The sequence below is a fragment of the Myotis lucifugus genome, unplaced genomic scaffold (genome assembly GCF_000147115.1).
Source record: "Myotis lucifugus unplaced genomic scaffold, Myoluc2.0 scaffold_1646, whole genome shotgun sequence".
Taxonomy (NCBI): Eukaryota; Metazoa; Chordata; class Mammalia; order Chiroptera; family Vespertilionidae; genus Myotis; species Myotis lucifugus.
This window is the reverse complement of record NW_005872694.1, coordinates 5870-27341: the sequence shown is the minus strand read 5'-3', so window position 1 is coordinate 27341 and position 21472 is coordinate 5870. Positions and strand designations below refer to the sequence as shown.

The window sequence follows — 21472 nt, the reverse complement described above, 5'->3', positions numbered from 1 at the left end:
CTGGAACCAAAAATCTCGTCTCCCAACTCGCACTGGGCCCATGGACTCCAGACATAATAGGACACTTAAACACCAGAATCTTTTTTCAGAGGCAGAGAGTGAAGAGTACATTGTCCAGGAAGATCTTGTGTTGAGAGCCATTATAAATGTCCAGGCTGCAGATGTGCTCCCGAATAAGCTCTCCCCCAGCAGTGCTTGCCACATACATATTGTCCCCAAACCCTATAGAAGCCCATCTCAAATTGGACAGGAAACGCAGATTTGAGCTTTCTTCCTGTCTTTCAAATGAGCTGGCTAATGGAATAAAGTTATTCCTTGTTTCGTGCTCAGTGCATTACTGATGGGTCGTTCTGTGCATCATGCTTTAATGGCGAAAAAGGGGGACGTTCAGAAATACCGCCAACATTAAAGATAAATGGGAAAAACTCCGCTTTCGGTACAATAGTGCGGGGAAAGGTGACGCAAGCGGACCGTGAGGGCGGGGAGGGGTCACGAGTGCGGACCGTGAGGGCGGGGAGGGGTGACCCCTGCGGACCGTGAGGGCGGGGAGGGGTGACGCCTGCGGACCGTGAGGGCGGGGAGGGGTGACGTGTGTGGACCGTGAGGGCGGGGAGGGGTGACGTGTGCGGACCGTGAGGGCGGGAGGGGTGACGTGTGCGGACCGTGAGGGCGGGAGGGTGACGTGTGCGGACCGTGAGGGCGGGAGGGGTGACGCCTGCGGACCGTGCGGGCGGGGAGGGGTGACGCCTGCGGACAGTGCAGGCGGGGAGGGGTGACGCCTGCGGACCGTGAGGGCGGGAGGGGTGACGCGTGCGGACAGTGCAGGCGGGGAGGGGTGACACGTGCAGCTGGCTCAGTGCCTCTGAACCTCGGTTCTCCGTTTTGCAGCTGGAAGCTCGGCTCGAGGACGCCGTGGCCGAGGCCTCCAAGGAGCGCAAGCTTCGCGAGCACAGCGAGAGCTTCTCCAAGCAACTCGAAAGCGAGCTCGAGGCCCTCAAGGTAGAGCCTGCTGGGTCCCGCTCCCACCAGCAGCTGCGACCCTCCCTGCCCGTTGGGGACTCATCCCGAGGAGCGGCCCGGCCTTAGGAGCCCATCACTAGCACCCGTGCCTCTGGACACCTGGTTTTCTAAACTCCTGGGCCCACTTCCGGGAAAGTTCCTTGAAGCCGGTGTCCTGCCACCGACAGTGGAGACAGGCTGGTCGTCCGTGGCCAGAGGCGGCGAGGGGCCAGGGGAACGGCCTGGAGCGGGAGAGGGCGGTGGGAGGCTGGGCTCCTGGCTGACCTCATGTGACCCCAGGGCCTCCACCTTTCTAGCCGTGGGCTCCTTGTCTGTGAGTGGAGACGCTGAGGCTTCTCTCTCCCTCGCACCCGCTCCCAGCCCCTGGCGAATCCGCCACCTCTCCCCTGCACATCCTCAAGGTGTCTGTGTCTCCCCTCATCTGCGCTGCCACCTGCCTGGCCAGTGCGTCGAACCGCACTCCTCCCTCCTCCCTGTCTTGGTCACGTCACCTGCGTGACTGTCTTGTTGTTCGCTGGTGTGTCAGTCACTGTCCCTCTGCTGCACGAGAGCAGAGATGTCACGTGGCCGCAGCCACAGGGGCCTGACATTCGGTCCCCAGAGTGCTGAGCGGGGTGCTGGGCAGAGAGGGACCTGGAACCATCCACCTTGCAGGGTGACACAGTGTGACACGGCCCCGGGTCCCACAGGTCTGGGCACGTCCCTCCTGCAGGCAGATGCTGTCACCCCCAAAGCTGCCCTCCAAGGGCCTGCATGTGGGAGGGGACGCAGCGTGACCCCGAGGGAGGGCGGGGGGGGGGGGGGATGTGACTTACCTGAACCTTCATCTCCAGGGAAAGCAAGGGGGCCGGGGACCAGGGGCCTCCTTAGAGCATCAGCAAGAGATTTCCAAAATCAAGTCTGAGCTGGAGAAGAAGGTCTTGTTCTACGAAGAGGAGCTGGTCAGACGCGAGGCCTCCCACGTGCTGGAGGTAAAAACTGTGAGGAAGGAGGTGCATGACTCTGAGAGCCACCAGCTGGCCCTGCAGAAGGAGATCTTAATGTTAAAAGACAAATTGGAGAAGTCAAAGCGAGAACGGTGAGTTCCCCGTCTCCTCCGCGTGGGAGGTGCAGGCTGGTGCGGCTGGGCCGGGGCGGGCCCAGTGGGCTCTGACCCTGCCCCTCCCGCAGGCTCAGTGAGGTGGAGGAGGCAGTGGGCACCGTCAAAGACAAGTTGGAGCGAGACCGAGCCGTGCTGTCGGAGGAGAACAAGAAGCTGGCCGCCGAGAAGGAGAGGGTAATGGGGGGCTCGGGCGCCTCGGGGGGCGGGAACTTGCCCCTCGTGGATGCTGGAAGTTTGCGTTTTAAGTATTTTTATTTTTCAGTGAAGTAATGGTGATCTTTTAAATGGGGTGTTTGTAATTGGCTAAAAGCTGCTGATTATCTGAAATCACTGGCTCTTGGTCCCTTTTATGTTCAGATCTGCATTGAAATGTGACTGGAGTTGGATACAATCAAAAGTCCACATCCTGAACTTCATAACGATTAAAGAAAACTTCCAAAATCTTCAAAAGAACTTGTAGTTTGAACAATGCTAATGTCCTACTTGCAGGCGCCAAATAACCCACTGTGTGTGCGATTGTTTACTTTCAGCTTTGCTCCTTCGTGGACAAGCTCACAGCTCAGAACAGGCAACTGGAGGACGAGCTGCAGGACCTGGCGGCCAAGAAGGAGTCGGTGGCCCACTGGGAAGCTCAGATCGCCGAGATCATCCAGTGGTACGTCCGCCCGCCCAGCCGTGTGGCCAGGCCCAGGCTCAGGCGTGGCCAGGCTCAGGCTCAGGTGTGGCCAGGCTCAGGCTCAGGCGTGGCCCAGGCTCAGGCTCAGGTGTGGCCAGGCCCAGGCTCAGGTGTGGCCAGGCCCAGGCTCAGGCGTGGCCCAGGCTCAGGCTCAGGTGTGGCCAGGCCCAGGCTCAGGTGTGGCCCAGGCTCAGGCTCAGGTGTGGCCAGGCTCAGGCTCAGGCGTGGCCCAGGCTCAGGCTCAGGTGTGGCCAGGCCCAGGCTCAGGTGCGGCCCGCCCAGCGATGTGGCCCAGGCTCAGGTGTGGCCAGGCTCAGGCTCAGGTGTGGCTCAGGCTCAGGTGTGGCCCAGGCTCAGGTGTGGCCCAGCCCAGGGTGCCGTTTCTCTAGCTCCCATCCTCCTCTGTGACCGTCATGTACACCTCCTGCTATTTCTCGGACGTCCAGGAACAGCCCTCCGCTGTGCCCCCACATTGCTAGTGTCAGTGGCAGTTCTGCCCAGTGCCATTGCGCTGAGCTAAAGGTGGAGAGGCAGCCACCAGGTCTCTGAGGTGTGGCTGAGGCTGTGCAGGGACACCCGCCTTCAGAGGCGCCGCTTCACAAAGCGCCATGCAGGACAGGCGACCGATGGAGCGGGGACTGGCCTCTACCTACGGCGAGTTCTTTTTTTTATACATATTTTTATTGGTTTCAGAGAGGAAGGGAGAGGGAGAGAGAGACAGACATCAATGATGAGAGAGTCATTGACCAGCTGCCTCCTACAGGACCTACACTGGGGAATTGAACCTCAACCTCCTGGTTCATAGGTCGACGCTCAACCACTGAGCCACACCGGCCGGCCACAGGGGCATTCTGTTGTCACGGGGACTGGTGTCCCGTGAGAGGACGCTGGGTCCCTGTGTCCTCAGGGAGGCGGGACCCACGCGTGCTCCTGGCTCCTGGCACTCAGACACCACGTCCCCTCCCGCAGGGTCAGCGACGAGAAAGACGCGCGGGGTTACCTCCAGGCTCTGGCTTCGAAGATGACGGAAGAGCTCGAGGCGTTGAGGAGCTCCAGCCTGGGGTCTCGAACACTGGTGGGTTGTGCCCTGAGCACACGTCTGTCCCAGGGGACGCACGAGGGGCTTTCGCCGTGAAGCACCACACAGGCCGTTCCCTTGGGGACAGCGGTGTGAGGAGCACTGGCATGGGGTCGGCTCCGGGAGGCCAGGTGCTGTCGTCCTCGCTCATGTCGCCATGCTCAGTGGTGCCGCGCCCTGCGGGGACACCCTCCGTGAGCAGGACGGCCCACCCCGGGGCAGGCCTTCTAGGTGACCAGCCAGTGGTCTGTGTTTGCAGCGTTGGGAGTGTGGCCAGCTCGGGGCTGCACAGGTCCCCTCTCAGCCCAGTTCCCTCGTCTCCATTTTTCTGGGTCCCATTTACTTTTTAAAAACAATTCATTTTGTGAACGAGCGATACAGAACAGTCAGAACAGAGGCTTGGTGAAAGGGTTTATAGAATTCTGGTTCCATCATGTTTTCCTGGTTGGAAGGTATGTTTACCCAAAGGGACAGCGCCTGCAGGTGTGGTGACTGCTCACCTCACACGAGCACCAGAGCTCAGTCTGTGGTGCAGAGGCCGGGCACGCAGCGGCCTCCGTGCGTGTCCCAGGGACTCCCCTGCGTCCCCAGAGCCCTCTGTCTGAGAAACAGTGACAGCTCAGGTTTCTTGAAGAAAAGACCACGGCCGCATCGCCCGTCCCTGGGAAACATCTTCGCTTTTAGGGGTGAGGTTTCTGCAGCAACTGGGATGGTCAGTAAGTGTCTTCCGTCTCAGCGCTCCTCTTCCAGCGCTGTGTGCCCTGGCTCCTAGGAGCTGCGCTGACCAGTCTGTGCGCAAACCTCGTAGGAGGAGAAAGAGGCCGTCACAGGTCCTGCTAGCGGCACGGGCTTCGGAGATTCTTGTTGCAGAACACTGTGTAGATGGCTCCTATTGACGGACACACTGGATGAGGTTGCTGTTCCTTTTTCCCTGAGGGTATATCGTTCATGTACTGATTCTGGAGAAAATCCATCCAGGACGCCTGCTCCTGCCTGCAGCTGGGAAAGGCCCCTCGGGCCGCGCTCTTCTCCGCGATGGACGGAGAGCGGCCTCGGCTGTGCTTGAAAACTTAGGAATAAAGTGTCCAGATGCCTCTCATTCCCCGTGGAAGTCAGCGGGCTGGTTGGCCCGCCCAGTGAGCAGGTGCTGCAGCGGCTGCTTCCCTCGCTGCGCCATCCCCTGGCCGTGCCCCGCCCCTCCTTTTCCTTTCTCTTAGTCTCCTCTCAGGTAGGCATCCTCGGTGAAGAATGACATCATCCCTGCAGTGAGGAAATAGTCAAATGCTTCAGGATAGAACAGTGATGGCGAACCTATGATACCCGTGTCAGAGGTGACACGCGAACTCATTTTTTTGGTTGATTTTTCTTGGTTAAATGGCATTTAAATATATAAAATAAATATCAAAAATATAAGTCTTTGTTTTACTATGGTTGCAAATATCAAAAAATTTCTATATGTGACACGGCACCAGAGTTAAGTTAGGGTTTTTCAAATGCTGACACGCCGAGCTCAAAAGGTTCGCCATCACTGGGATAGAAGGAAGTAAGATAACTGTGACCGTACAGTGCCGCTTAGCTTTGTAAGAGTCTAGTGGCCCAAATAGAAATTACATGATGGCCCTAGTTGGTTTGGCTCAGTGGCTAGAGCATCTGCCTACAGACTGAAGGGTCCCAGGTTTGATTCCAGGTCAGGGCACATGCCCAGGTTGTAGGCTCGATTCCCCAGTAAGGGGTGTGTAGGAGGTAGCGATCAATTATTCTCTCTCATCGTTGATCTTTCTCTCTCTTCCTCTCCCTTCCTCTTTGAAATCAATTTTAAAAATTACATTATAGGATCCATTTTACTCTTTCAAAAAATTAGTGAATTTTTAGAAGATCTCTAAGGAAGAATAAAGGCCATAAAATATTGAAAATAAAATTGGCTGTGATGGACTTTGATAATACCTGAGAGTTAATCTTTAAATATGATAAACGTTTAAAGTTAGAAACAGATGAATTTATTATTTGTTAGCGCTAATTTTGTGAAGTTAGTAGTTTAAAATGTATCTCTCACATTTGAACCAACGCACACAGGACCCCCTCTGGAAGGTGCGCCGCAGTCAGAAGCTGGACATGTCCGCGCGGCTGGAGCTGCAGTCGGCGCTGGAGGCCGAGATCCGGGCCAAGCAGCTGGTTCAGGAGGAGCTGAGGAAGGCCAAGGACTCGAACCTCTCCTTTGAAAGGTGCTTGTCCTCCCGTGTGGGCCCTGGGGCACGCCTGCCGTCCCAGGATGGGGCTGAGGTGTGGGCAGGTGTCACCACTACACAGGTGCGGAGCCAGGATTCAATGGCAGGTCCCCCCGTGCTGGACTGGCCTGCTCGCCGCCTCGCCAGATGTTGGCTGCAGCAGCTGGCTGCTCTGTCCCCCCACAAAAGCCTAGGAACCCCAAGACCTTGCGCTCAGGGAGGTGGTAGCCACCATCTTGCCGGTTAGGGGAAAGACACCGGTGTAAGGTCTGAGAGCCCTGGGCTGTGTGTCCTCAGAGGGCACAGGGTGGTCCAGAGAGAGAGCAATGTCCAACACGCCGCGGGCTCCACACTGGTTTTGCCATCCGTGTTTGTGCTGCGGAACCACTGGTACCATCCAGACGCGCTAGGGAAGGCCGGTCTGTCACGCGTGTGTCCGTCCGCATGTGTGTGGAGCCCGGGCGCGTCCCAGCACTTTCCCGGGGACAGCCCCGCCCCACCTTCCGCTCAGCCGCTCGCAGATGGCCTGGCTCTGCACCTAACGCCGCCTATTTCTCCTTTTAGTAAACTAAAGGACTCGGAAGCCAAAAATAAAGAATTATTAGAAGAAATGGAAATTTTGAAGAAGAAGATGGAAGAAAAATTTAGAGCAGATACCGGTAAATTAAAATTACAAGTTTTTACATTTTTAAAGTATAAGCCTTTTTTAATGAAGTGGTTTTGTTTTAGATTTAATTTCTTTTAGATTTAATAGCTTTTAGTTATTTGAAGAGAGCACTTAGTCATTCCAAAGCCAAAACTCTGAAATGGGTGCGTCCAGTGATTCGCTCCCTGGAGTCACCCGCAGGTCTGGGTGGTCCTTCCTGTGTTCGGTCTTGAAAGAAATGAGTGTAGTTAGACGTCGCATCCCATGACAAGGGACCGCTCTGTGCCCCTCGCTGTCCTGGAACCCGCTGCCGGGTGTGGACCTGCGTACAGCATTTCCCATTCCCGTCACTGTTTTGGGCGAAATGTCCAGCGTGGACTGCCGGTCCAAGGGTCAGCGTGCACACCTTGCAGGTGCTGCCGCTGCTGCAGGCGCCGGGACGTCTGTGCCCGCCACGGGTCGGGCGGGTCCCCGTCACACCCAGCGGGGTCACCCTGGTCAGTGCGAAGCAGCATCGCAGTGGAGCCGGGTTTGCGTTTTCTTATTCTGAGCAGGACGTGGGCTGGCGGTGGTTCTTCCTCTGTGGTTTATACATTTGTATCCTTGGCCCATTTTAGAAATAGAAGCTGTGCAGTCTTTTTCTTAATTCTCCGAAGCTTTCTGGGTATTTAGAATTAGAGGCTTTTGTTTGTGACTGAAGTTGCAAGTATCTTTTCTCGGCTGTCTTTTACGTAGGGCTTTTTATTTTTAAGCCGGGGATAGGGTTTTAAATGGTGTGTGTGTCTTATCGGTGTCTCCCCTTGGAGGCAGAGAGAGAGACTCCTGCGCCCAGGTGTTCGGGGAGTGCGCGCGTGCAGGGTCGCTGTTCAGTGGCTCACCGCCCGCTTGGAGTTTGTGAGGATGTGCAGTCCGGGGGGACCCGTTCTAGCTTTTCCCGTGGCCCGTTAGTTGTTCACCAGTTAAGTTCCCGTCCCTGCTGACTTCCTGTTACTCTGCTCATGCGGAGATTGCCCTGGGCGCTGCTCCGAGCCGGGATTTTCTCCCCTGTTGGTCATTCCTGGGCCAGACCTCTCGTGGGTCCGTTTTCACAGCTGGTGGGTCCCCTCCCGCCCCTTTCTTTAGAGACTCCGAGGTGTCCTCCCTCTCCCTCCGCCTCCCCTCCCCCTCCCCCTCTCCCAGGTGAGCTTGCATTCCCGTCCCGGCTGGGGAAAGTCCCGGCATTGGCGTGGCACCACGTCAGGGTTATCGGTTAACTGGGGAGCGCCGGCGTCTGCCGACATGGAGCCTTCCCGTCTCAGCATAAGATAGTCTTACGTTTTCACCGTGACTGTCTCTGTCTTGCAGGACTCAAACTTCCAGATTTTCAGGATTCTATTTTTGAGTATTTCAACACTGCACCGCTTGCACATGACCTGACCTTCAGAGTGAGTAACTGTTTTACAAGCGAAAAGCGCATTTATGACGGGTTAGAAATAGTGCCCTGTGACCTGACTCCTGTGGGGCCAGAACACACCAGCCAAGTGCCATCTGACGCTGACCTGTCCTCCACCCAGGATGTGAAGTGTGTAGGTTATAGACGTGTAAGGACTTGCGATGTTTCCAGAGAAGCTTCCAGAATTCGTGAGAGCTGCTAAGAAACCGCTCCGTGTCTTCAGGGCAGAGGTTGCCTGGGCCTCTGCCTGTGGTGCTCCAGGCAGCTGTTAAAGCACAGCCTCGCACTGCAGCCAGGGAAGAGCAAGCAGACTTTCGGGGGGCGTCCTGGCTCCCCTTCAGGTCTCGCCGACGGGTGGAGGCCCCTCGCTGCTGCCGGAGTTGGAGCTGGGGCGGCACCTCCCCGGGGAGCGGCGGTGCTGCCTGTGCAGGAAGCGGCAGAATGCAGGGCGAGCCCCACTCCCCGTGCACCGTTTCCCGCGCCTCGGGTGCCGCATCTTCCCCTTTTCAGAAGAGTAGGCTGGACCCTTCCTAGCAGCCTCTGGAAGCCAGAAAGGGAAAAGCGTGAAAGCAGGTCTCATTCACGGGGCCTTGAGGCGTGTGCTGGTTTTCCCGCCTTTATTTAGAAATGTTTACACCTGCAGCGGAGGTGCAAGAGCCTGCAGTGAGCACACGCCTCTCACCGGTGCGTCTCACCCAGCATCCTGCCCCTGTGCAGCTAGCTCCTCCCTCCCCGTGCACCACACTCCCCGCAACTATTGAAAATGCGTTGTAGGCATCAGCGACCCTGGGCTACTCCAGAGTTCATGTCCTAAGTCAGGCCATCCTCCCGCATAGCCGCAGCTAACCGCGATATCAGCGACCCTGGGCTACTCCAGAGTTCATGTCCTAAGTCAGGCGTGGACGAGGTGGCCCACGTAACCGCGATGTCGCTGTCGTGTGGACGAGGTGGCCCACGTAACCGCGATGTCGCTGTCGTGTGGACGAGGTGGCCCACGTAACCGCGATGTCGCTGTCGTGTGGACGAGGTGGCCCCTCAGAACCGTGATGTCGCTGTCGTGTGGACGAGGTGGCCCTGAGGCCGTGGTTGCCGGCCCAGGCGGAGCCCGGGAACGTGCTGAGCTGTCCTGCCTGGCCTCCTGTGCTCTGGAACGGTGCCTCCTTCCCGGGAGTGGCTGCTTTGCCTGGCCCAGACCAGCAGTGTGGTGAGACCCAGCCTCTGGGTTTGTCTGATGCTCCCGCTCGTGAGACGTGGGCTGGACATTTTGGCGGGAATTCTGCAGGGGACACGTGCAGGTTCCACGCTCTGCAGAAGCCCTTGGGTTGAGGGGGTGTGCCAGACCTCGCCCGGAAAGGGCCAATGGATGCGCCACCCACAGCAGCCTGGCCAGCGGCCAGCACTCCCGGCCTGGGTCAGCCTTACCGAGCCCGGCAGGCTTGCTCCTGTCGTCCTGGCACTGCCACTGCCATCGCTTTGTCTTCCCGAAGCCCTCAGTTTGTTTGTAATCCTCACCCCAGGGCGGTGTTTTTGTTGTCATTTACTTTTTCTTTAATAGAGAGTGACAGGAAGGGTGGAGAGAGAAACATTGATGTGAGAGAAAGACATCGATTGGTTGCCTCTCATATGCACCCCCACCAGGGATTGAATCTGCAACCTGGGTATATGCCCTGATGGGGCTTCAGACCTGCAACTTTTTTTGCTGTTCAGGACGACATTCCAGTCAACTGAGCCACCTGCCAGGGCTTTTTTTTTTTAAGAGAGAAACATCGACTTGTTGTTTCACTTATGTACTCCTTCATGGATGTGCCCGGACCTGAGATCAAACCCGCAACTTTGGCGCATTGAGCCAACGCTCTAAACCAGGGGTCCTCAAACTTTTTAAACAGGGGGCCAGTTCACTGTCCCTCAGACCGTTGGAGGGCCGGACTATAGTTTAAAAAAAAACTATGAACAAATTCCTATGCACACTGCACATATCTTATTTTGAAGTAAAAAAACAAAACGGGAACAAATACAATATTTGTATTTGCACGTGGCCCACGGGCCGTAGTTTGAGGACCCCCTGCTCTAACCTCTGAGCCGTGCAGGCCAGGCAGAGGCTGCAGTGCTTAAGAAGCGAACAGATTGCACTGCAGCGGTGCCTCTGCAGCTCTGGTCATTGTGCCGTGAGCCTGCTGCCGCCGCCTGCCTTTCCGCCACTGCAGCGGCGGAGCCCGTGGCCGCGAATGCAGCTTCCCGAGGACAGAGACTGCAGTTAACGGGCGGAGGTGCCGGGAGGGCCTCTCTCCTGTGGAGTGGGTGGCAGTGGCGTCTCCGGCAGGTGCTTTCCAGCTCGGACCCCTCACGGGCCGCACTGGCGCATGTCAGCCCGGGGTGGGGCTGGTCTTGGTACCTTGTCCTCGGAGCCGGCACCCTGCGCGTTAGTGCCGTTAACGTCAGCGCTTTGACAGCTGTTCCTGCCTCCGGCTCAGGAGAAACGACAGTCACTTCCGGGAAAAGCCGTGGTTGGAGTCTGGGTCTGCTGGGAGGTGGGCCCACACCGGGATGGTCCTAGAACCTGTCTCTCTCCCCACGTGAAACACGCTGTTGAGGACTGGGAATGCTGGGGTCCAGTTTCCATGCACGTTCTTATTGGGTGGGAGTGATTGTTCTGTCCTCCTGTCTGTCCCTCCTCCACGTCCTCACTGCCTCACTAGTGCCAGGGCAGCCTGGCACACGTCCACACGATACCTCATCCACAGGACAGTGACATCGCGGCTGCGTGGGCCACCTCCTCCCTCAGCGTGCACCCTTCTGATCCGTTCACAACTGCGTGGTGAACATTAAATTAATATTCGCTTGCTCCTCATTTTTCTAAAACTGTGGCTCTAACTTCTTTAATATTCCTGTTATGGGAGAAACATGCTTACATCTGTAGCCTTGATCGCTAGCTCTCCCCTGGGAAGTTCTGTACACACCCAGGACGGCCGCGGGGCTGCATGGGGGCTGCGCGAGCTCCTGGCGCCCGAGGGCTCCTCAGGCAGCCCACTGACTGCGGCTGCTGTAGGGCTTCGCGGTTGGCTCCGTCCGCTGGAGCACCAGGCGCAGCTGTGGGCGCTCCTGTGGGCGCCTCCCGGCGTCTGTCTGGTGCCGTCTCCTTGTGCTCAGGCTGCGCTGCTTCCACACGCGTGAATGGTGCGCGCACCTGTGGACAGAGGGCGTGACCTTTGATGGGGAAATACTAGTTTCAGGAACGCTCGTTACCACCTAAAGATGGTCTTAGAGTGCAGCTTTAGCTTCACATTGGCTTCAAAGCTTTAGCTCCAATTTCAAATAGAAATTAATTTGGGAATCTTGAGTTGTCAGAACAAAACATTGCTTCCCTGTGTATCAAACTTTCAGGGAAATTCTCCCTTCCGGTCAGAGGCCCTGAGATGAGGTTCAGAAGCTTTGGGCTCCGGCTGGAAGGTACAGAGAGTCACGTCCGTCAGAGGGCTGGCGTTTCCCGGCGCCTCCCCTTCCAGGGTGGCTTCTGCCTTGGCTGGTGACGGTGCCTCGTCAGGGTCCCGGCCGGAGGTCACCCTGCAGCCTCGGCATGCAGGGAAGGGTGAGGGCTGACGACACGTGCCCCGGGAACAAGACCTGTGCTGGACCTCAGCTCCCCAGTGGGAGGCACTTTTTATTACTTTTTATTTTGGGGGGATGCACTTTTTAAATAGAGAACACGTAGTAGAGTCTGAATTCTGCAGAGTGAGTTCTTTCATTCTCACAATTTCTTTGCCTTTTCCCCACAGACCAGCTCAGCTAGTGAGCAAGAAACACAAGCTCCAAAGCCAGAAGTGTCCCCGTCCACGTCCACGGCTGCAAGCACAGAGCAGCAGGAGGTAAGACTGCCCCGGACCGTGACCCTCAGTCTGCCCCCTCGGCCCCGCGTCCACCTGCTGCTGGAGGCCGCGGCCGGTGCGCTCGGTCCCGCCCGCAGCGCCAGCTCTGAGCCCGACTTGCATTTCAGAGCTGCCGTCGGCGCATCGGCTCGATGAGGCGTGCTTTGACAGGTGTCTCCACAATGTCTCGAATTAAAAATGCAGAACTGTTCATTATTGATCAGCTCCGGGGGAAGGGATCCACGCAGGGTCTGGCTAGAGCAGCGCTGAGCTAGCACGGCGCTCACCTGTCCCGCTTGTCTCCCAGGACATGGCTCGGGCCCCGCAGAGGCCGCCCGCCGGGCCGCCACCCGCCTCGCAGGCCCTCGCTCTGGCTGGACCAAAGGTAAGCCTGGCTTTCCCCCGGGCGCCTCCTCGGTTTAGAAGAGCCGTGTGAATCAGACAGACGGGCGCGGCCTGTTAGCGGGCGCTCTGAGTGCTGTGCGATCCAGGGCGTGTCGGGACCCGGTGGCCCTGACCAGCGCTGCCTGAGCGGATTTCACGGAGACGTGTCTGAGTTGGATCTCCCAGCCCCGTCACTCCCAGACCAGTTCCCTCCCCAGTGCAGCTGCTCTGTGACGTGTCTGAGCTCCTTCTCCAGATTTACTTCCCTTTACCCGCCTGCACGGAGAACCTCGGAGAAGTGCATGGTGTGTGTGTGTGGGGGGGGGTCCCCCAAGCTCGAAAGGAGCTCCCGAGTGTGCACTTCGTCGTTGGCCTTTGTCACTGGGCCCTGAGAGCCGTGCACACTGCTCGACCAGGCCCACACGACCAGAGCCCCTAGGGGACAGGCCCACGCTTCAGGCTTCACTGGCATCTGGCCTTATGCACCTTAGATGCGGCTTCTTGTTGATGCAGTCATGGCCTCTCTTAGGGTTTCAGTCACAATGGCCATGCCAGCTAGAGCTCAGCTTGGTCTTGTGCAAGATGGTGAATGGTTTGGCCGTTGGACTTGATTCTCACAGTCAGAGAGCAGGTGGACTGCACCTGGGTTCTTCAATCCCTCCTGCTTCTTACGAACGTCCCCATTTATGTCCCCTGAGGAGTAAAGGCTTGGGCTTTGCAGTGTGAGCCTCGTAGACAGCCTGCGTCTCCATCCTGTCTCCTTCCATCACCGACCGCGTCACTGGGGTCCCTCCTCCCAGCGAGGGCGCGGTCTCCGCTCTTGCTGTTAGGAAGGGGCTGCTGCTCATTCCGTGTCTGTCTGTTGGTCTCAGGTGGGAGGGCAGCTCTGGGTGGGAGCCCCTCCCACACGTAGCCCCGGGCGGCCCCCAAGGGCCTCTGGGAGGCGAGGGACTTGCGGCAGCCACGCTCCCTCTGCGCCAACCTCGCTTTATGCCATTCGTCTCTGAAGGAAGTGTATGGTGACGGACTTTTGGCTCACGTTCCTCGGGTGGGTGTTACGCACTGGTCTGCGCACTGGTCTTTGGTGGCACTGCCCGGGGCCACGGCACCTCAGCGGGAGATGGCACACGTTCTGTTTCTCAAGATCAAACAGATGGTGCCAAGCTGTTAATGAATTCCAAGTGTGTGCTTCAGCTTGTCGGTGTTCTCCCCACAGCCCAAAGCCCACCAGTTCAGCATCAAGTCCTTCTCCAGCCCCACTCAGTGCAGCCACTGCACCTCCCTGATGGTGGGGCTCCTCCGCCAGGGCTATGCCTGCGAGGGTGAGTATCCCCGCGGCCCTGGGGCGCAGGGGGGCGGAACGCAGCCAGTGGGAGTGAGCGAGGGAGCATCTTCCCCTGGTTGTGTAAATGCTCCGTGAGCCAGGGCTGAAAGCCTGGTCCTCGCTGCGTGGGAGCCGCGCTGGCGGGTGAGCCGGGCCTCTGGTGGTCACGGCTGCCCACAGAGTGTGCTGTGCAGTCATGCTGAAGATTAGCCCGGCAGAACGGAGCCCGACCTCCCTGCGAGTCCTCTGGAGGGAGCACCCCGGGCCTCTTCCCTCGGCCTCGTCCCAAGCCTGCCCTGCGAGTCCTCTGGAGGGAGCACCCCGGGCCTCTTCCCTCGGCCTCGTCCCAAGCCTGCGCTGACCCTGGGCTGGGCGGCCCGAGCACCCGCGCTGGTCAGAGCCGCGTGCTCACGGTGCAGGGCCAGCCCTGTGGTTGGTGGCCAGGACCCCCGGGTGTGCCGTCACCCGTCAGACGTGCTCACGGTGCAGGGCCAGCCCTGTGGTTGGTGGCCAGGACCCCCGAGTGTGCTGTCACCCGTCAGACCGGCACGTTGTTCCTGTCGGGGCTGGGGGAGGACAGACCGGCTCCGGGACAGTCATTGCACGTCAAGGTGTCCTGTGGCCCTGCCTGCCGCTGTGCCCGTCCCCGAGCTGTGGCGGGACGTGTTCAGAAACCCCCACGTGGGGTTCCGGGGCCTCCGGGCCACGTTCTGACGCTGCCCCCTCCCTGCTCCAGTGTGCTCGTTCGCTTGCCACGTGTCCTGCCGAGACAGCGCCCCCCAGGTGTGCCCCCTCCCTCCCGAGCAGGCCAGGCGGCCCCTGGGCGTGGACGTGCAGCGGGGCATCGGGACCGCCTACAAGGGCTACGTGAAGGTAGGACGCTGGGCCCTCGTGTCTGCGATGACCCTCGTGCCCGTCCTGGGAGGCCCGGTCCTGAGGACCCACGAAGCACACTCGGAGTCAGGGCCTGTCCCGCCTCCTGCCAGGCGCTCAGACAGGCTCCGAGGCCGAGTGCCGTGAAGGCCCGGCCAGCTGTAGTTTCCGAGTGCTCCCTGGCTGTGAGCGTCCCTGTCGCTGAGCTGTCCGCCTCATCCCCGCGTGACCTTGTCAGTGCTCGCCCTCCGCAGCAGCGCCCTGACTCCCTGGCCCAGACCAGGCTCTGGCCACCGGCCTGCGAGGGGGCGGGGAGCTGCCTGTGAGAACCCGGCCGGCAGAGGGCGATGGTGGCCCGTGGCACCTCCAGGAAGCCCCCCCTCCCCCGCCTGAGGCCCCTGATGGCGCTTCTGGAAGGTTGTGGTTGGCCTCGCCGGCCAGTGAAACACGGTCCATTTACCCGCAGGTCCCGAAGCCGACGGGCGTGAAGAAGGGGTGGCAGCGGGCCTACGCCGTGGTCTGCGACTGCAAGCTCTTCCTGTACGACCTGCCCGAGGGGAAGTCCACGCAGCCCGGCGTGGTCGCCAGCCAGGTCCTGGACCTCAGGTCTGCGCCTCGCTCTCCGGGCCTCGCCTGTGTGCTTGTCACCAAGATGACAGCGTGTTGTTTGAGACCCTTAACCTCATTTCCGCCTCCACACCCTCCCTCACTGTGCTGTCCCCAAACAGGCACTAAAGTCCGTGCCAGAAGCGTCCTGTTTTAGATACGTTTGCACTGAAAATTGCCCAATGAGCATTTAACATAAGAACCTACACGCCCAAGAACAAGCAGGGAACACCCAGAGGGCGCTGCGTGTCCTGAGGGGCCTGGTGCCTGGCGGGTCCCTTGTTGGCGACAGCAGCCTGGAGCCGGGCTGTGGGGCCCTAATGCTTGCTGCGTGGGCACCTCTGACCCTTCCGTACTTGCCACCTGCCTTCCTGGCACCAGGCAGAGGGCAGCGAGCACCCTCCTCGCGGCTTCTCTTCTCGTTCCGTCTGATTCCGCTTCCCATTTGTGTGACGGGCACCATCCCAGCACGGGAGTTGGAGGGTGTTTGTGAGGTTAAACAAGTTGCAGGTGGGCGTGCTGGCACAGGGCCTGGCGTGGCCTGTCCTGTCACCCACCCCAGTGCCACGGAGGACGGCAAATGCAGACATGGACATGCTGGCATCTGCCCAGGCTGGGGCCCAGCCTCCAGCCTGTCGCCAGCATTGGTTCTGGGGTGCCGTGGTGGTGCCATGAGAGCCATGTGTCAGTCACCCCCACAGCAGTGCCCACCTCCCATGTTCCCAGGACATGGGGCGGATGAGCACTGGGACCTGTGTGTGGGAAAGCCCCAGGGACCCTGCTGCCCCTCCCCGCGCCCTGGCCCTGCGAGGAAGAGGCCAGCGGGCGCCGAGCCTGGAGTGTAGAGTGTATTGAAGTGGGGCTGCCACGGGTATCGCACATGTTCGCTCCTTTAATGACGGCCTGATTATAGCCCCATCCGGGCCCACCAGCGAGGTGGGGTCTGTCCGTCCCAAGCAGCTCCAGGACTAGAGAGAGCCATGTGGCTCAGGGAGGAGAGAGGGGGTGTGGTTCAGGGAGGAGGGGTGGAGGGAGGGGCTTCTCAAACTCCCAGAGGAAGCGTTTTCTTACCCAGACCAAGGCAAGGGCCCCTCACGTTGGAGGAAGTCATCACGAAAGGGCCCTTTCGTCAGATCTGAGCACAGGAGGGTGCGCACGGCCTGTGTGTTCCTGCCCCGTGCGTGCGCTGAGTGTCCTGTTTCTTGCAGAGATGAAGAGTTCTCGGTGAGCTCAGTCCTGGCCTCTGACGTCATTCACGCTTCACGACGAGACATTCCGTGTATCTTCAGGGTACGGTTCTCTTCTGTCTGTTAGAGAGGATTCGCTGATCACAGAAAGTCACGTGGTTAAAACAAAACCCTCTGAGAGCGTCACTGCCGTCGGAGGGGCCAGGGCCCATGGGAGAGGCCCCGGCTCCCCTCCCTGTCCTTGCTGCAGGCCCCTCACACAGGTGCTGCCCAGCCTCTGCCCTCGCTGCCGCCTCCCTCCCCTCCCCATCGCAGTGCTCTATGCCAGCGCTCGCTCTCAGGCGGGGCCTCCCTTCCCTCCCGGGCCTGCTGGTCAGGAGCTGGAGCGACACAGGCGTAGCTGGCAGCCCTGCTCCTGCGCACTCACTGGCAGGGGGCGTGCGGGGGTCCCTCCACTAAGCTGAGAGGTGCCCCCCGCCCGGGAGTTCTGGTTGAGCTCGTCTCTGTTCAGAAAGCCCCTCATACAACGCAGAGACTTGCCGTGTCTGCATGTAACCTGTCCTGGCAGCCGCACGGGCCTGTGCAGGTGCCCTGTGCTGTGTGAGAGCCTGTCGCCTGTGCACGTGCTCCGAGGGTCCTCTTTAGTGTAATACGATCGTTCAGGAAAGCACCTTAGAATGGACATGACCCCCCAGATTGGGCAAGAGCAGGACGCCAGAGAGCTGACGGGGAAGCGGGGCTGCCCTTCCTGTCCCGAGGACAGCACAGAGGGGCCTCGGAGCAGGCCGGCCGAGCTTTAACCCCTGGCCCTTCTGCTCCTCCCTCTGGCGGGACAGCAGCCGGGCCGGCCGGGCGGGCGTCTGTGCCGTGCTTGCCGGCTTACGGCTCTCCTGTTTTCTTTTCTGCCCTGAAGGTGACGGCCTCTCTCTTAGGTTCACCTTCTAAGACCAGCTCACTGCTCATTCTGACAGAGAACGAGAACGAGAAGAGGAAGTGGGTTGGGATTCTGGAAGGACTGCAGTCCATCCTGCAGAAGAACCGCCTGCGCAACCAGGTGGTGCACGTCCCGCAGGAGGCCTACGACTCCTCGCTGCCGCTCGTCAAGGCCGTGCTGGCGGCCGCCGTGCTGGGTGCGTGCGCCTCCGAGGCACCGCTGTCCTCACCGTCGTTCGAATTAGAGTCCGTTGCTCCCGTGTCCAGGGAGGGACAGGCCGGGCCCACAGCTGACGCGCTTTCTGTTCTCTTCCTTCTGCCTCACAGATGGCGACAGGATTGTGGTCGGCTTAGAAGAAGGGCTCTACGTCATCGAGGTGACCCGTGACGGTGAGTGCGGCCTGTCCGCTGTGCTGGCCCAGCGTCGGCCGTGGGAACTTGTGAGCGCTGAGACGACGTCACTGGGCGGGTCCGTCGCCCCCATCAGAAGCTTTGTAATGAGAGGGAAGGCCACAGCCAAGACCACTTTCTTGCGACAGCAGTGACGTTGGGCACATGGGGCCCTGGGTGCCTGGGAAGGGGTGGAGGGTGCTGAGCAGCGCCGGGAGCAGGGGTGGGCCCTGCGGACCCCCCGCCTCGGCCTCACGCCCGCCCTCCCTGCAGTGATCGTCCGCGTCGCTGACTACAAGAAAGTCTACCAGATCGAGCTCGCCCCCAAGGAGAAGGTCGCCGCGCTCCTCTGCGGCCGGAACCACCACGTCCACCTCTGCCCGTGGTCTGCCTTCGACGGCACAGAAAGCAACGTGGACGTCAAGCTTCCGGAAACGAAGGGCTGCCAGCTCCTCGCCACGGCGACGCTGAAGAAGAGCGCGGCCACCTGCCTGCTCGTGGCGGTGAAGCGGCTGGTGCTGTGCTATGAGGTCCAGCGGACCCGGCCTTTCCACAGGAAGGTCACGGAGCTCGCGGCCCCTGGCAGCGTGCAGTGCATGGCCGTGCTCAAGGACAAGCTCTGTGTTGGCTACCCTTCGGGGTTCTCTCTGTTGAGCCTCCAGGGAGATGGGCAGGCCCTGCCGCTGGTAAATCCCCATGACCCCTCGCTTGCGTTCCTCTCACAGCAGTCTTTTGACGCCCTTTGTGCTGTGGAGCTCAAAAGCGAGGAGTACCTGCTTTGCTTCAGCCACATGGGACTGTACGTGGACCCACAAGGCCGGAGGTCGCGCACGCAGGAGCTCATGTGGCCTGCGGTGCCTGTTGCCTGTAGTATGTATATGTTTTCTGTTGCCCTATCCCTGTCGCTGCTCTTCACGCCCGTCGGCATGTTCAGTTTTGCTTCAGTTCGTCTCCGGTTCCCCGGCCAGGGAGCTAGGGAGCGCCAGGAGGGCGGGCCCCACGCTCGGCCTTGGGAGGTGGTCCCGACACTGGCCTCGGGCGGCTGTGAGGGCCTGCAGTCAATTATGAACTCGCAGTAGCAGCACCCAGCTGCAGGGCTCGGCGCGGCCAGGAGAAACGCGCTGTCCTGTCCGTGGGAGGCCTCTGGGGGGCGGTTTCCTGAGGCAGGAGCTGTTCTGGAAAGAGCCGAGTTGGTCCAGGGATTGAGGTGGCTTCCTGTGGGGGGGGGGGGGGGGGGCCATGGGGTCCATGGGTCTCTTCACGCCCAGCCCGCCATCTGAACTTGTCCAGGGCCCTAACCCTTAGCGCCCACCACTGGCGGGCAGGTGGGAGCCAGGGGTGATGGGCAACAGAAGTGGGGTTACGGGTGGGGGGCGGGTGCCGTGTTTCTCCTCAATTACCTACAAGGACAGCCTTTGTCCGCCTTGTTGCTGGCAGAGAACCCGGGGGTGTTGGACCAGGAGCCCCAGCTGTGGGTGCGCTGCCTCTGTTGGCGCCTGGGGCTCACGTGTGTGTCTGACTCCTTGGCCCTCGGCCGGGGCTGGGGCAGTGCAGCAGCCAGAGCCTCCTGCTGCCACGCCCGCACCTTCCCTGCCGTCCCCGTGTCCACGGAAGCCGCCACGTAGGAACAGCCTCAGAACTACAGGGCCCTGCTCAACGGGGCTGTTCTGCTAGGAGAGGAAAAGCGGCCCCGAGCCCAGGCTCCCGGTGGCCACGCTGGCCTGGCGTTCGGTTCTGCCTCCACCTTGTGGTCTTGTTTCCGCCCTCGTGCCCAGCGCAGATGCCCAGCCAGTCTGGAGGCCAGTGCACTAGCCCTGGCCACGCCCTGCTGGGCACCCTGTGTGCTCAGCCGCCCGTCCCGTGCAGAGGCGTGTCAGTCCCGTCTCTGCGGGCTGGCCATGGGGCAGGTGATGCGGGAGCACGCGGCTGTGGTCAGATTCCATAGCGGTTCCCTTCCCGTGGAGACGGACACCTCAGTGCAGCGCCTCATCCCGCACAGACCTCCTGGCCCCTGCAGGGAGCCCCACGTGGTCACGGGAGAGGCTGCCCGGCTGTGCGCGGGCCTCAGGGAGCCGGCCTCGAGGTCGGGTCATTCGTGGACGGCCCTCAGTCCTGCCTCCTGCCTGCTGCCCGACGCTGTTTCACTCCCTTGGGTTGGAAGGGAGGCTGGTCGTGCCGTCCACTAGGAACACAGCAGCAGCAGCTTAGACCCACCTGCTGTTAGTGACCTGCCCCCTGAAGCTTAACGGGGAGCCGGGAGCCGGAGCTGGGCCCTGCGGCTGCCTCTGCGGTGCGGCTGCTCACGGTGCCGGGGCAGCGTTCAGCGCACAAATGGGCGTGAGGAGCAGACAGGCGCCCCGCTGTCCAGAAGCCCTGACACTTCAGATGGGCCCGCAGGCCTCGGCGTGTGTCTTTGGAACAAAGGGCTTTTCAGCCGCCACCTGACGGTTGGCGTCACGCTGAGCAGGGAAAGAGCCGTTGCCGGAAAGTAGTTCGGTGTCTCGGTGTCGGAGCAGACGCCAGGTGGGATGCCCGCCTCCCGAGCACTCGCTGTGCACAGACCCGGAGCTCGCTGGGTGTGGCCGGCAGGCTCGTCCCCCAGAGCTAAGCAGTGGTTCTTGTGTGTCTGGATGTTCACCCAGAACCCTGGCTCCTTGGCATCTCCTACAGGAGTTTGCTTCACAGGGCAGGCCATTCGGCCCTCCCTGAATTTTGGGGTGTGGAGCCTCAAGTGTCAGCTCTGCAGGAGCCGTGTAAGAAAGCTGACTCAGAAACCGTTTGTGCTGCGGCTTTTGCCTGCTCCTCAGTCGGGAGCGGCGTGATGCACGAACCTCTGGTCGTGCTGGTCTGAATCTGGGAAGGCCCTAGAGTGGGCGTGGTCAGGGTCTGTGGCCGGCCCCTCACCTGGCCCTCGGCACCTTTTGGAGGCCGGGGATGGGCCTGGCCGCTGCCCTCAGGTGGAAGGCGCCAGGCCCGGGCCGCGCCGTCCCTCACCGTGCTCTGCTCTGTCTGCGCCAGGTTGCAGCCCCTCGCACGTCACGGTGTACAGCGAGTACGGGGTGGACGTCTTCGACGTGTGCACCATGGAGTGGGTGCAGACCATCGGCCTGCGGAGGGTAAGGCCCAGGCGGAGGGGAAGGCGTGGCGGCTTCCCCCTGCTGTGCGCCCGCTGTGTGTGCGGCTGCCGACCCTCTCGTTTCCAACAGATAAGACCGCTGAACACGGAGGGCACCCTCAACCTGCTCAACTGTGAGCCTCCCCGCCTCATCTACTTCAAGAGCAAGTTCTCGGGTGAGTGAGCCTCCGTCCGCTGACCGCGCCGTCCCTCCGTCCTGCCCTCTGACCTGCCGCGGCCTGTGGCTGCCGTGACCGCGGTCACCTCCCTCCTGCAGGAACCGTGCTCAATGTGCCCGACACCTCGGACAACAGCCGGAAGCAGATGCTGCGGACCCGGAGCAAGAGGCGGTTCGTCTTCAAGGTGCCGGAGGAGGAGAGGCTGCAGCAGCGGCGGTGAGGGCGGGGCCCGGCCGTGCCGTGGGCGGCCATGCCGTGGGCGGCCAGGGCAGAGCCCGAGGACTTCTCACGGTCGTGAATCCCAAAATGCCTTCTTCCTCAGGGAGATGCTTAGAGACCCAGAACTTGAGATCCAGGATGATTTCCAACCCCGAACCAACTTCAACCACGTGGCCCACATGGGCCCGGGCGACGGGAATGCAGGGTGCTCATGGACCTG

At 60.5% G+C, this 21472-nt stretch overlaps 1 protein-coding gene across 1 annotated transcript in view; it reads left to right on the top strand.

Annotated features, from left to right (window-relative positions):
• Window positions 1-21472, top strand: part of CDC42BPB (CDC42 binding protein kinase beta) — a 44070-nt gene that overhangs the window by 18888 nt on the left and 3710 nt on the right. The window contains exons 12-32 of the mRNA XM_014450013.2: window positions 889-999; window positions 1854-2098; window positions 2191-2296; window positions 2653-2777; window positions 3768-3873; window positions 5950-6098; window positions 6666-6760; window positions 8092-8171; window positions 11953-12042; window positions 12350-12427; window positions 13643-13748; window positions 14487-14623; window positions 15090-15229; window positions 16438-16519; window positions 17330-17546; window positions 17677-17739; window positions 18013-18609; window positions 20758-20855; window positions 20946-21030; window positions 21132-21249; window positions 21356-21467. Coding sequence (XP_014305499.2) covers window positions 889-999; window positions 1854-2098; window positions 2191-2296; window positions 2653-2777; window positions 3768-3873; window positions 5950-6098; window positions 6666-6760; window positions 8092-8171; window positions 11953-12042; window positions 12350-12427; window positions 13643-13748; window positions 14487-14623; window positions 15090-15229; window positions 16438-16519; window positions 17330-17546; window positions 17677-17739; window positions 18013-18609; window positions 20758-20855; window positions 20946-21030; window positions 21132-21249; window positions 21356-21467 — 2940 coding nt within the window. The remainder of the gene's footprint in view (window positions 1-888; window positions 1000-1853; window positions 2099-2190; window positions 2297-2652; window positions 2778-3767; window positions 3874-5949; window positions 6099-6665; window positions 6761-8091; window positions 8172-11952; window positions 12043-12349; window positions 12428-13642; window positions 13749-14486; window positions 14624-15089; window positions 15230-16437; window positions 16520-17329; window positions 17547-17676; window positions 17740-18012; window positions 18610-20757; window positions 20856-20945; window positions 21031-21131; window positions 21250-21355; window positions 21468-21472) is intronic.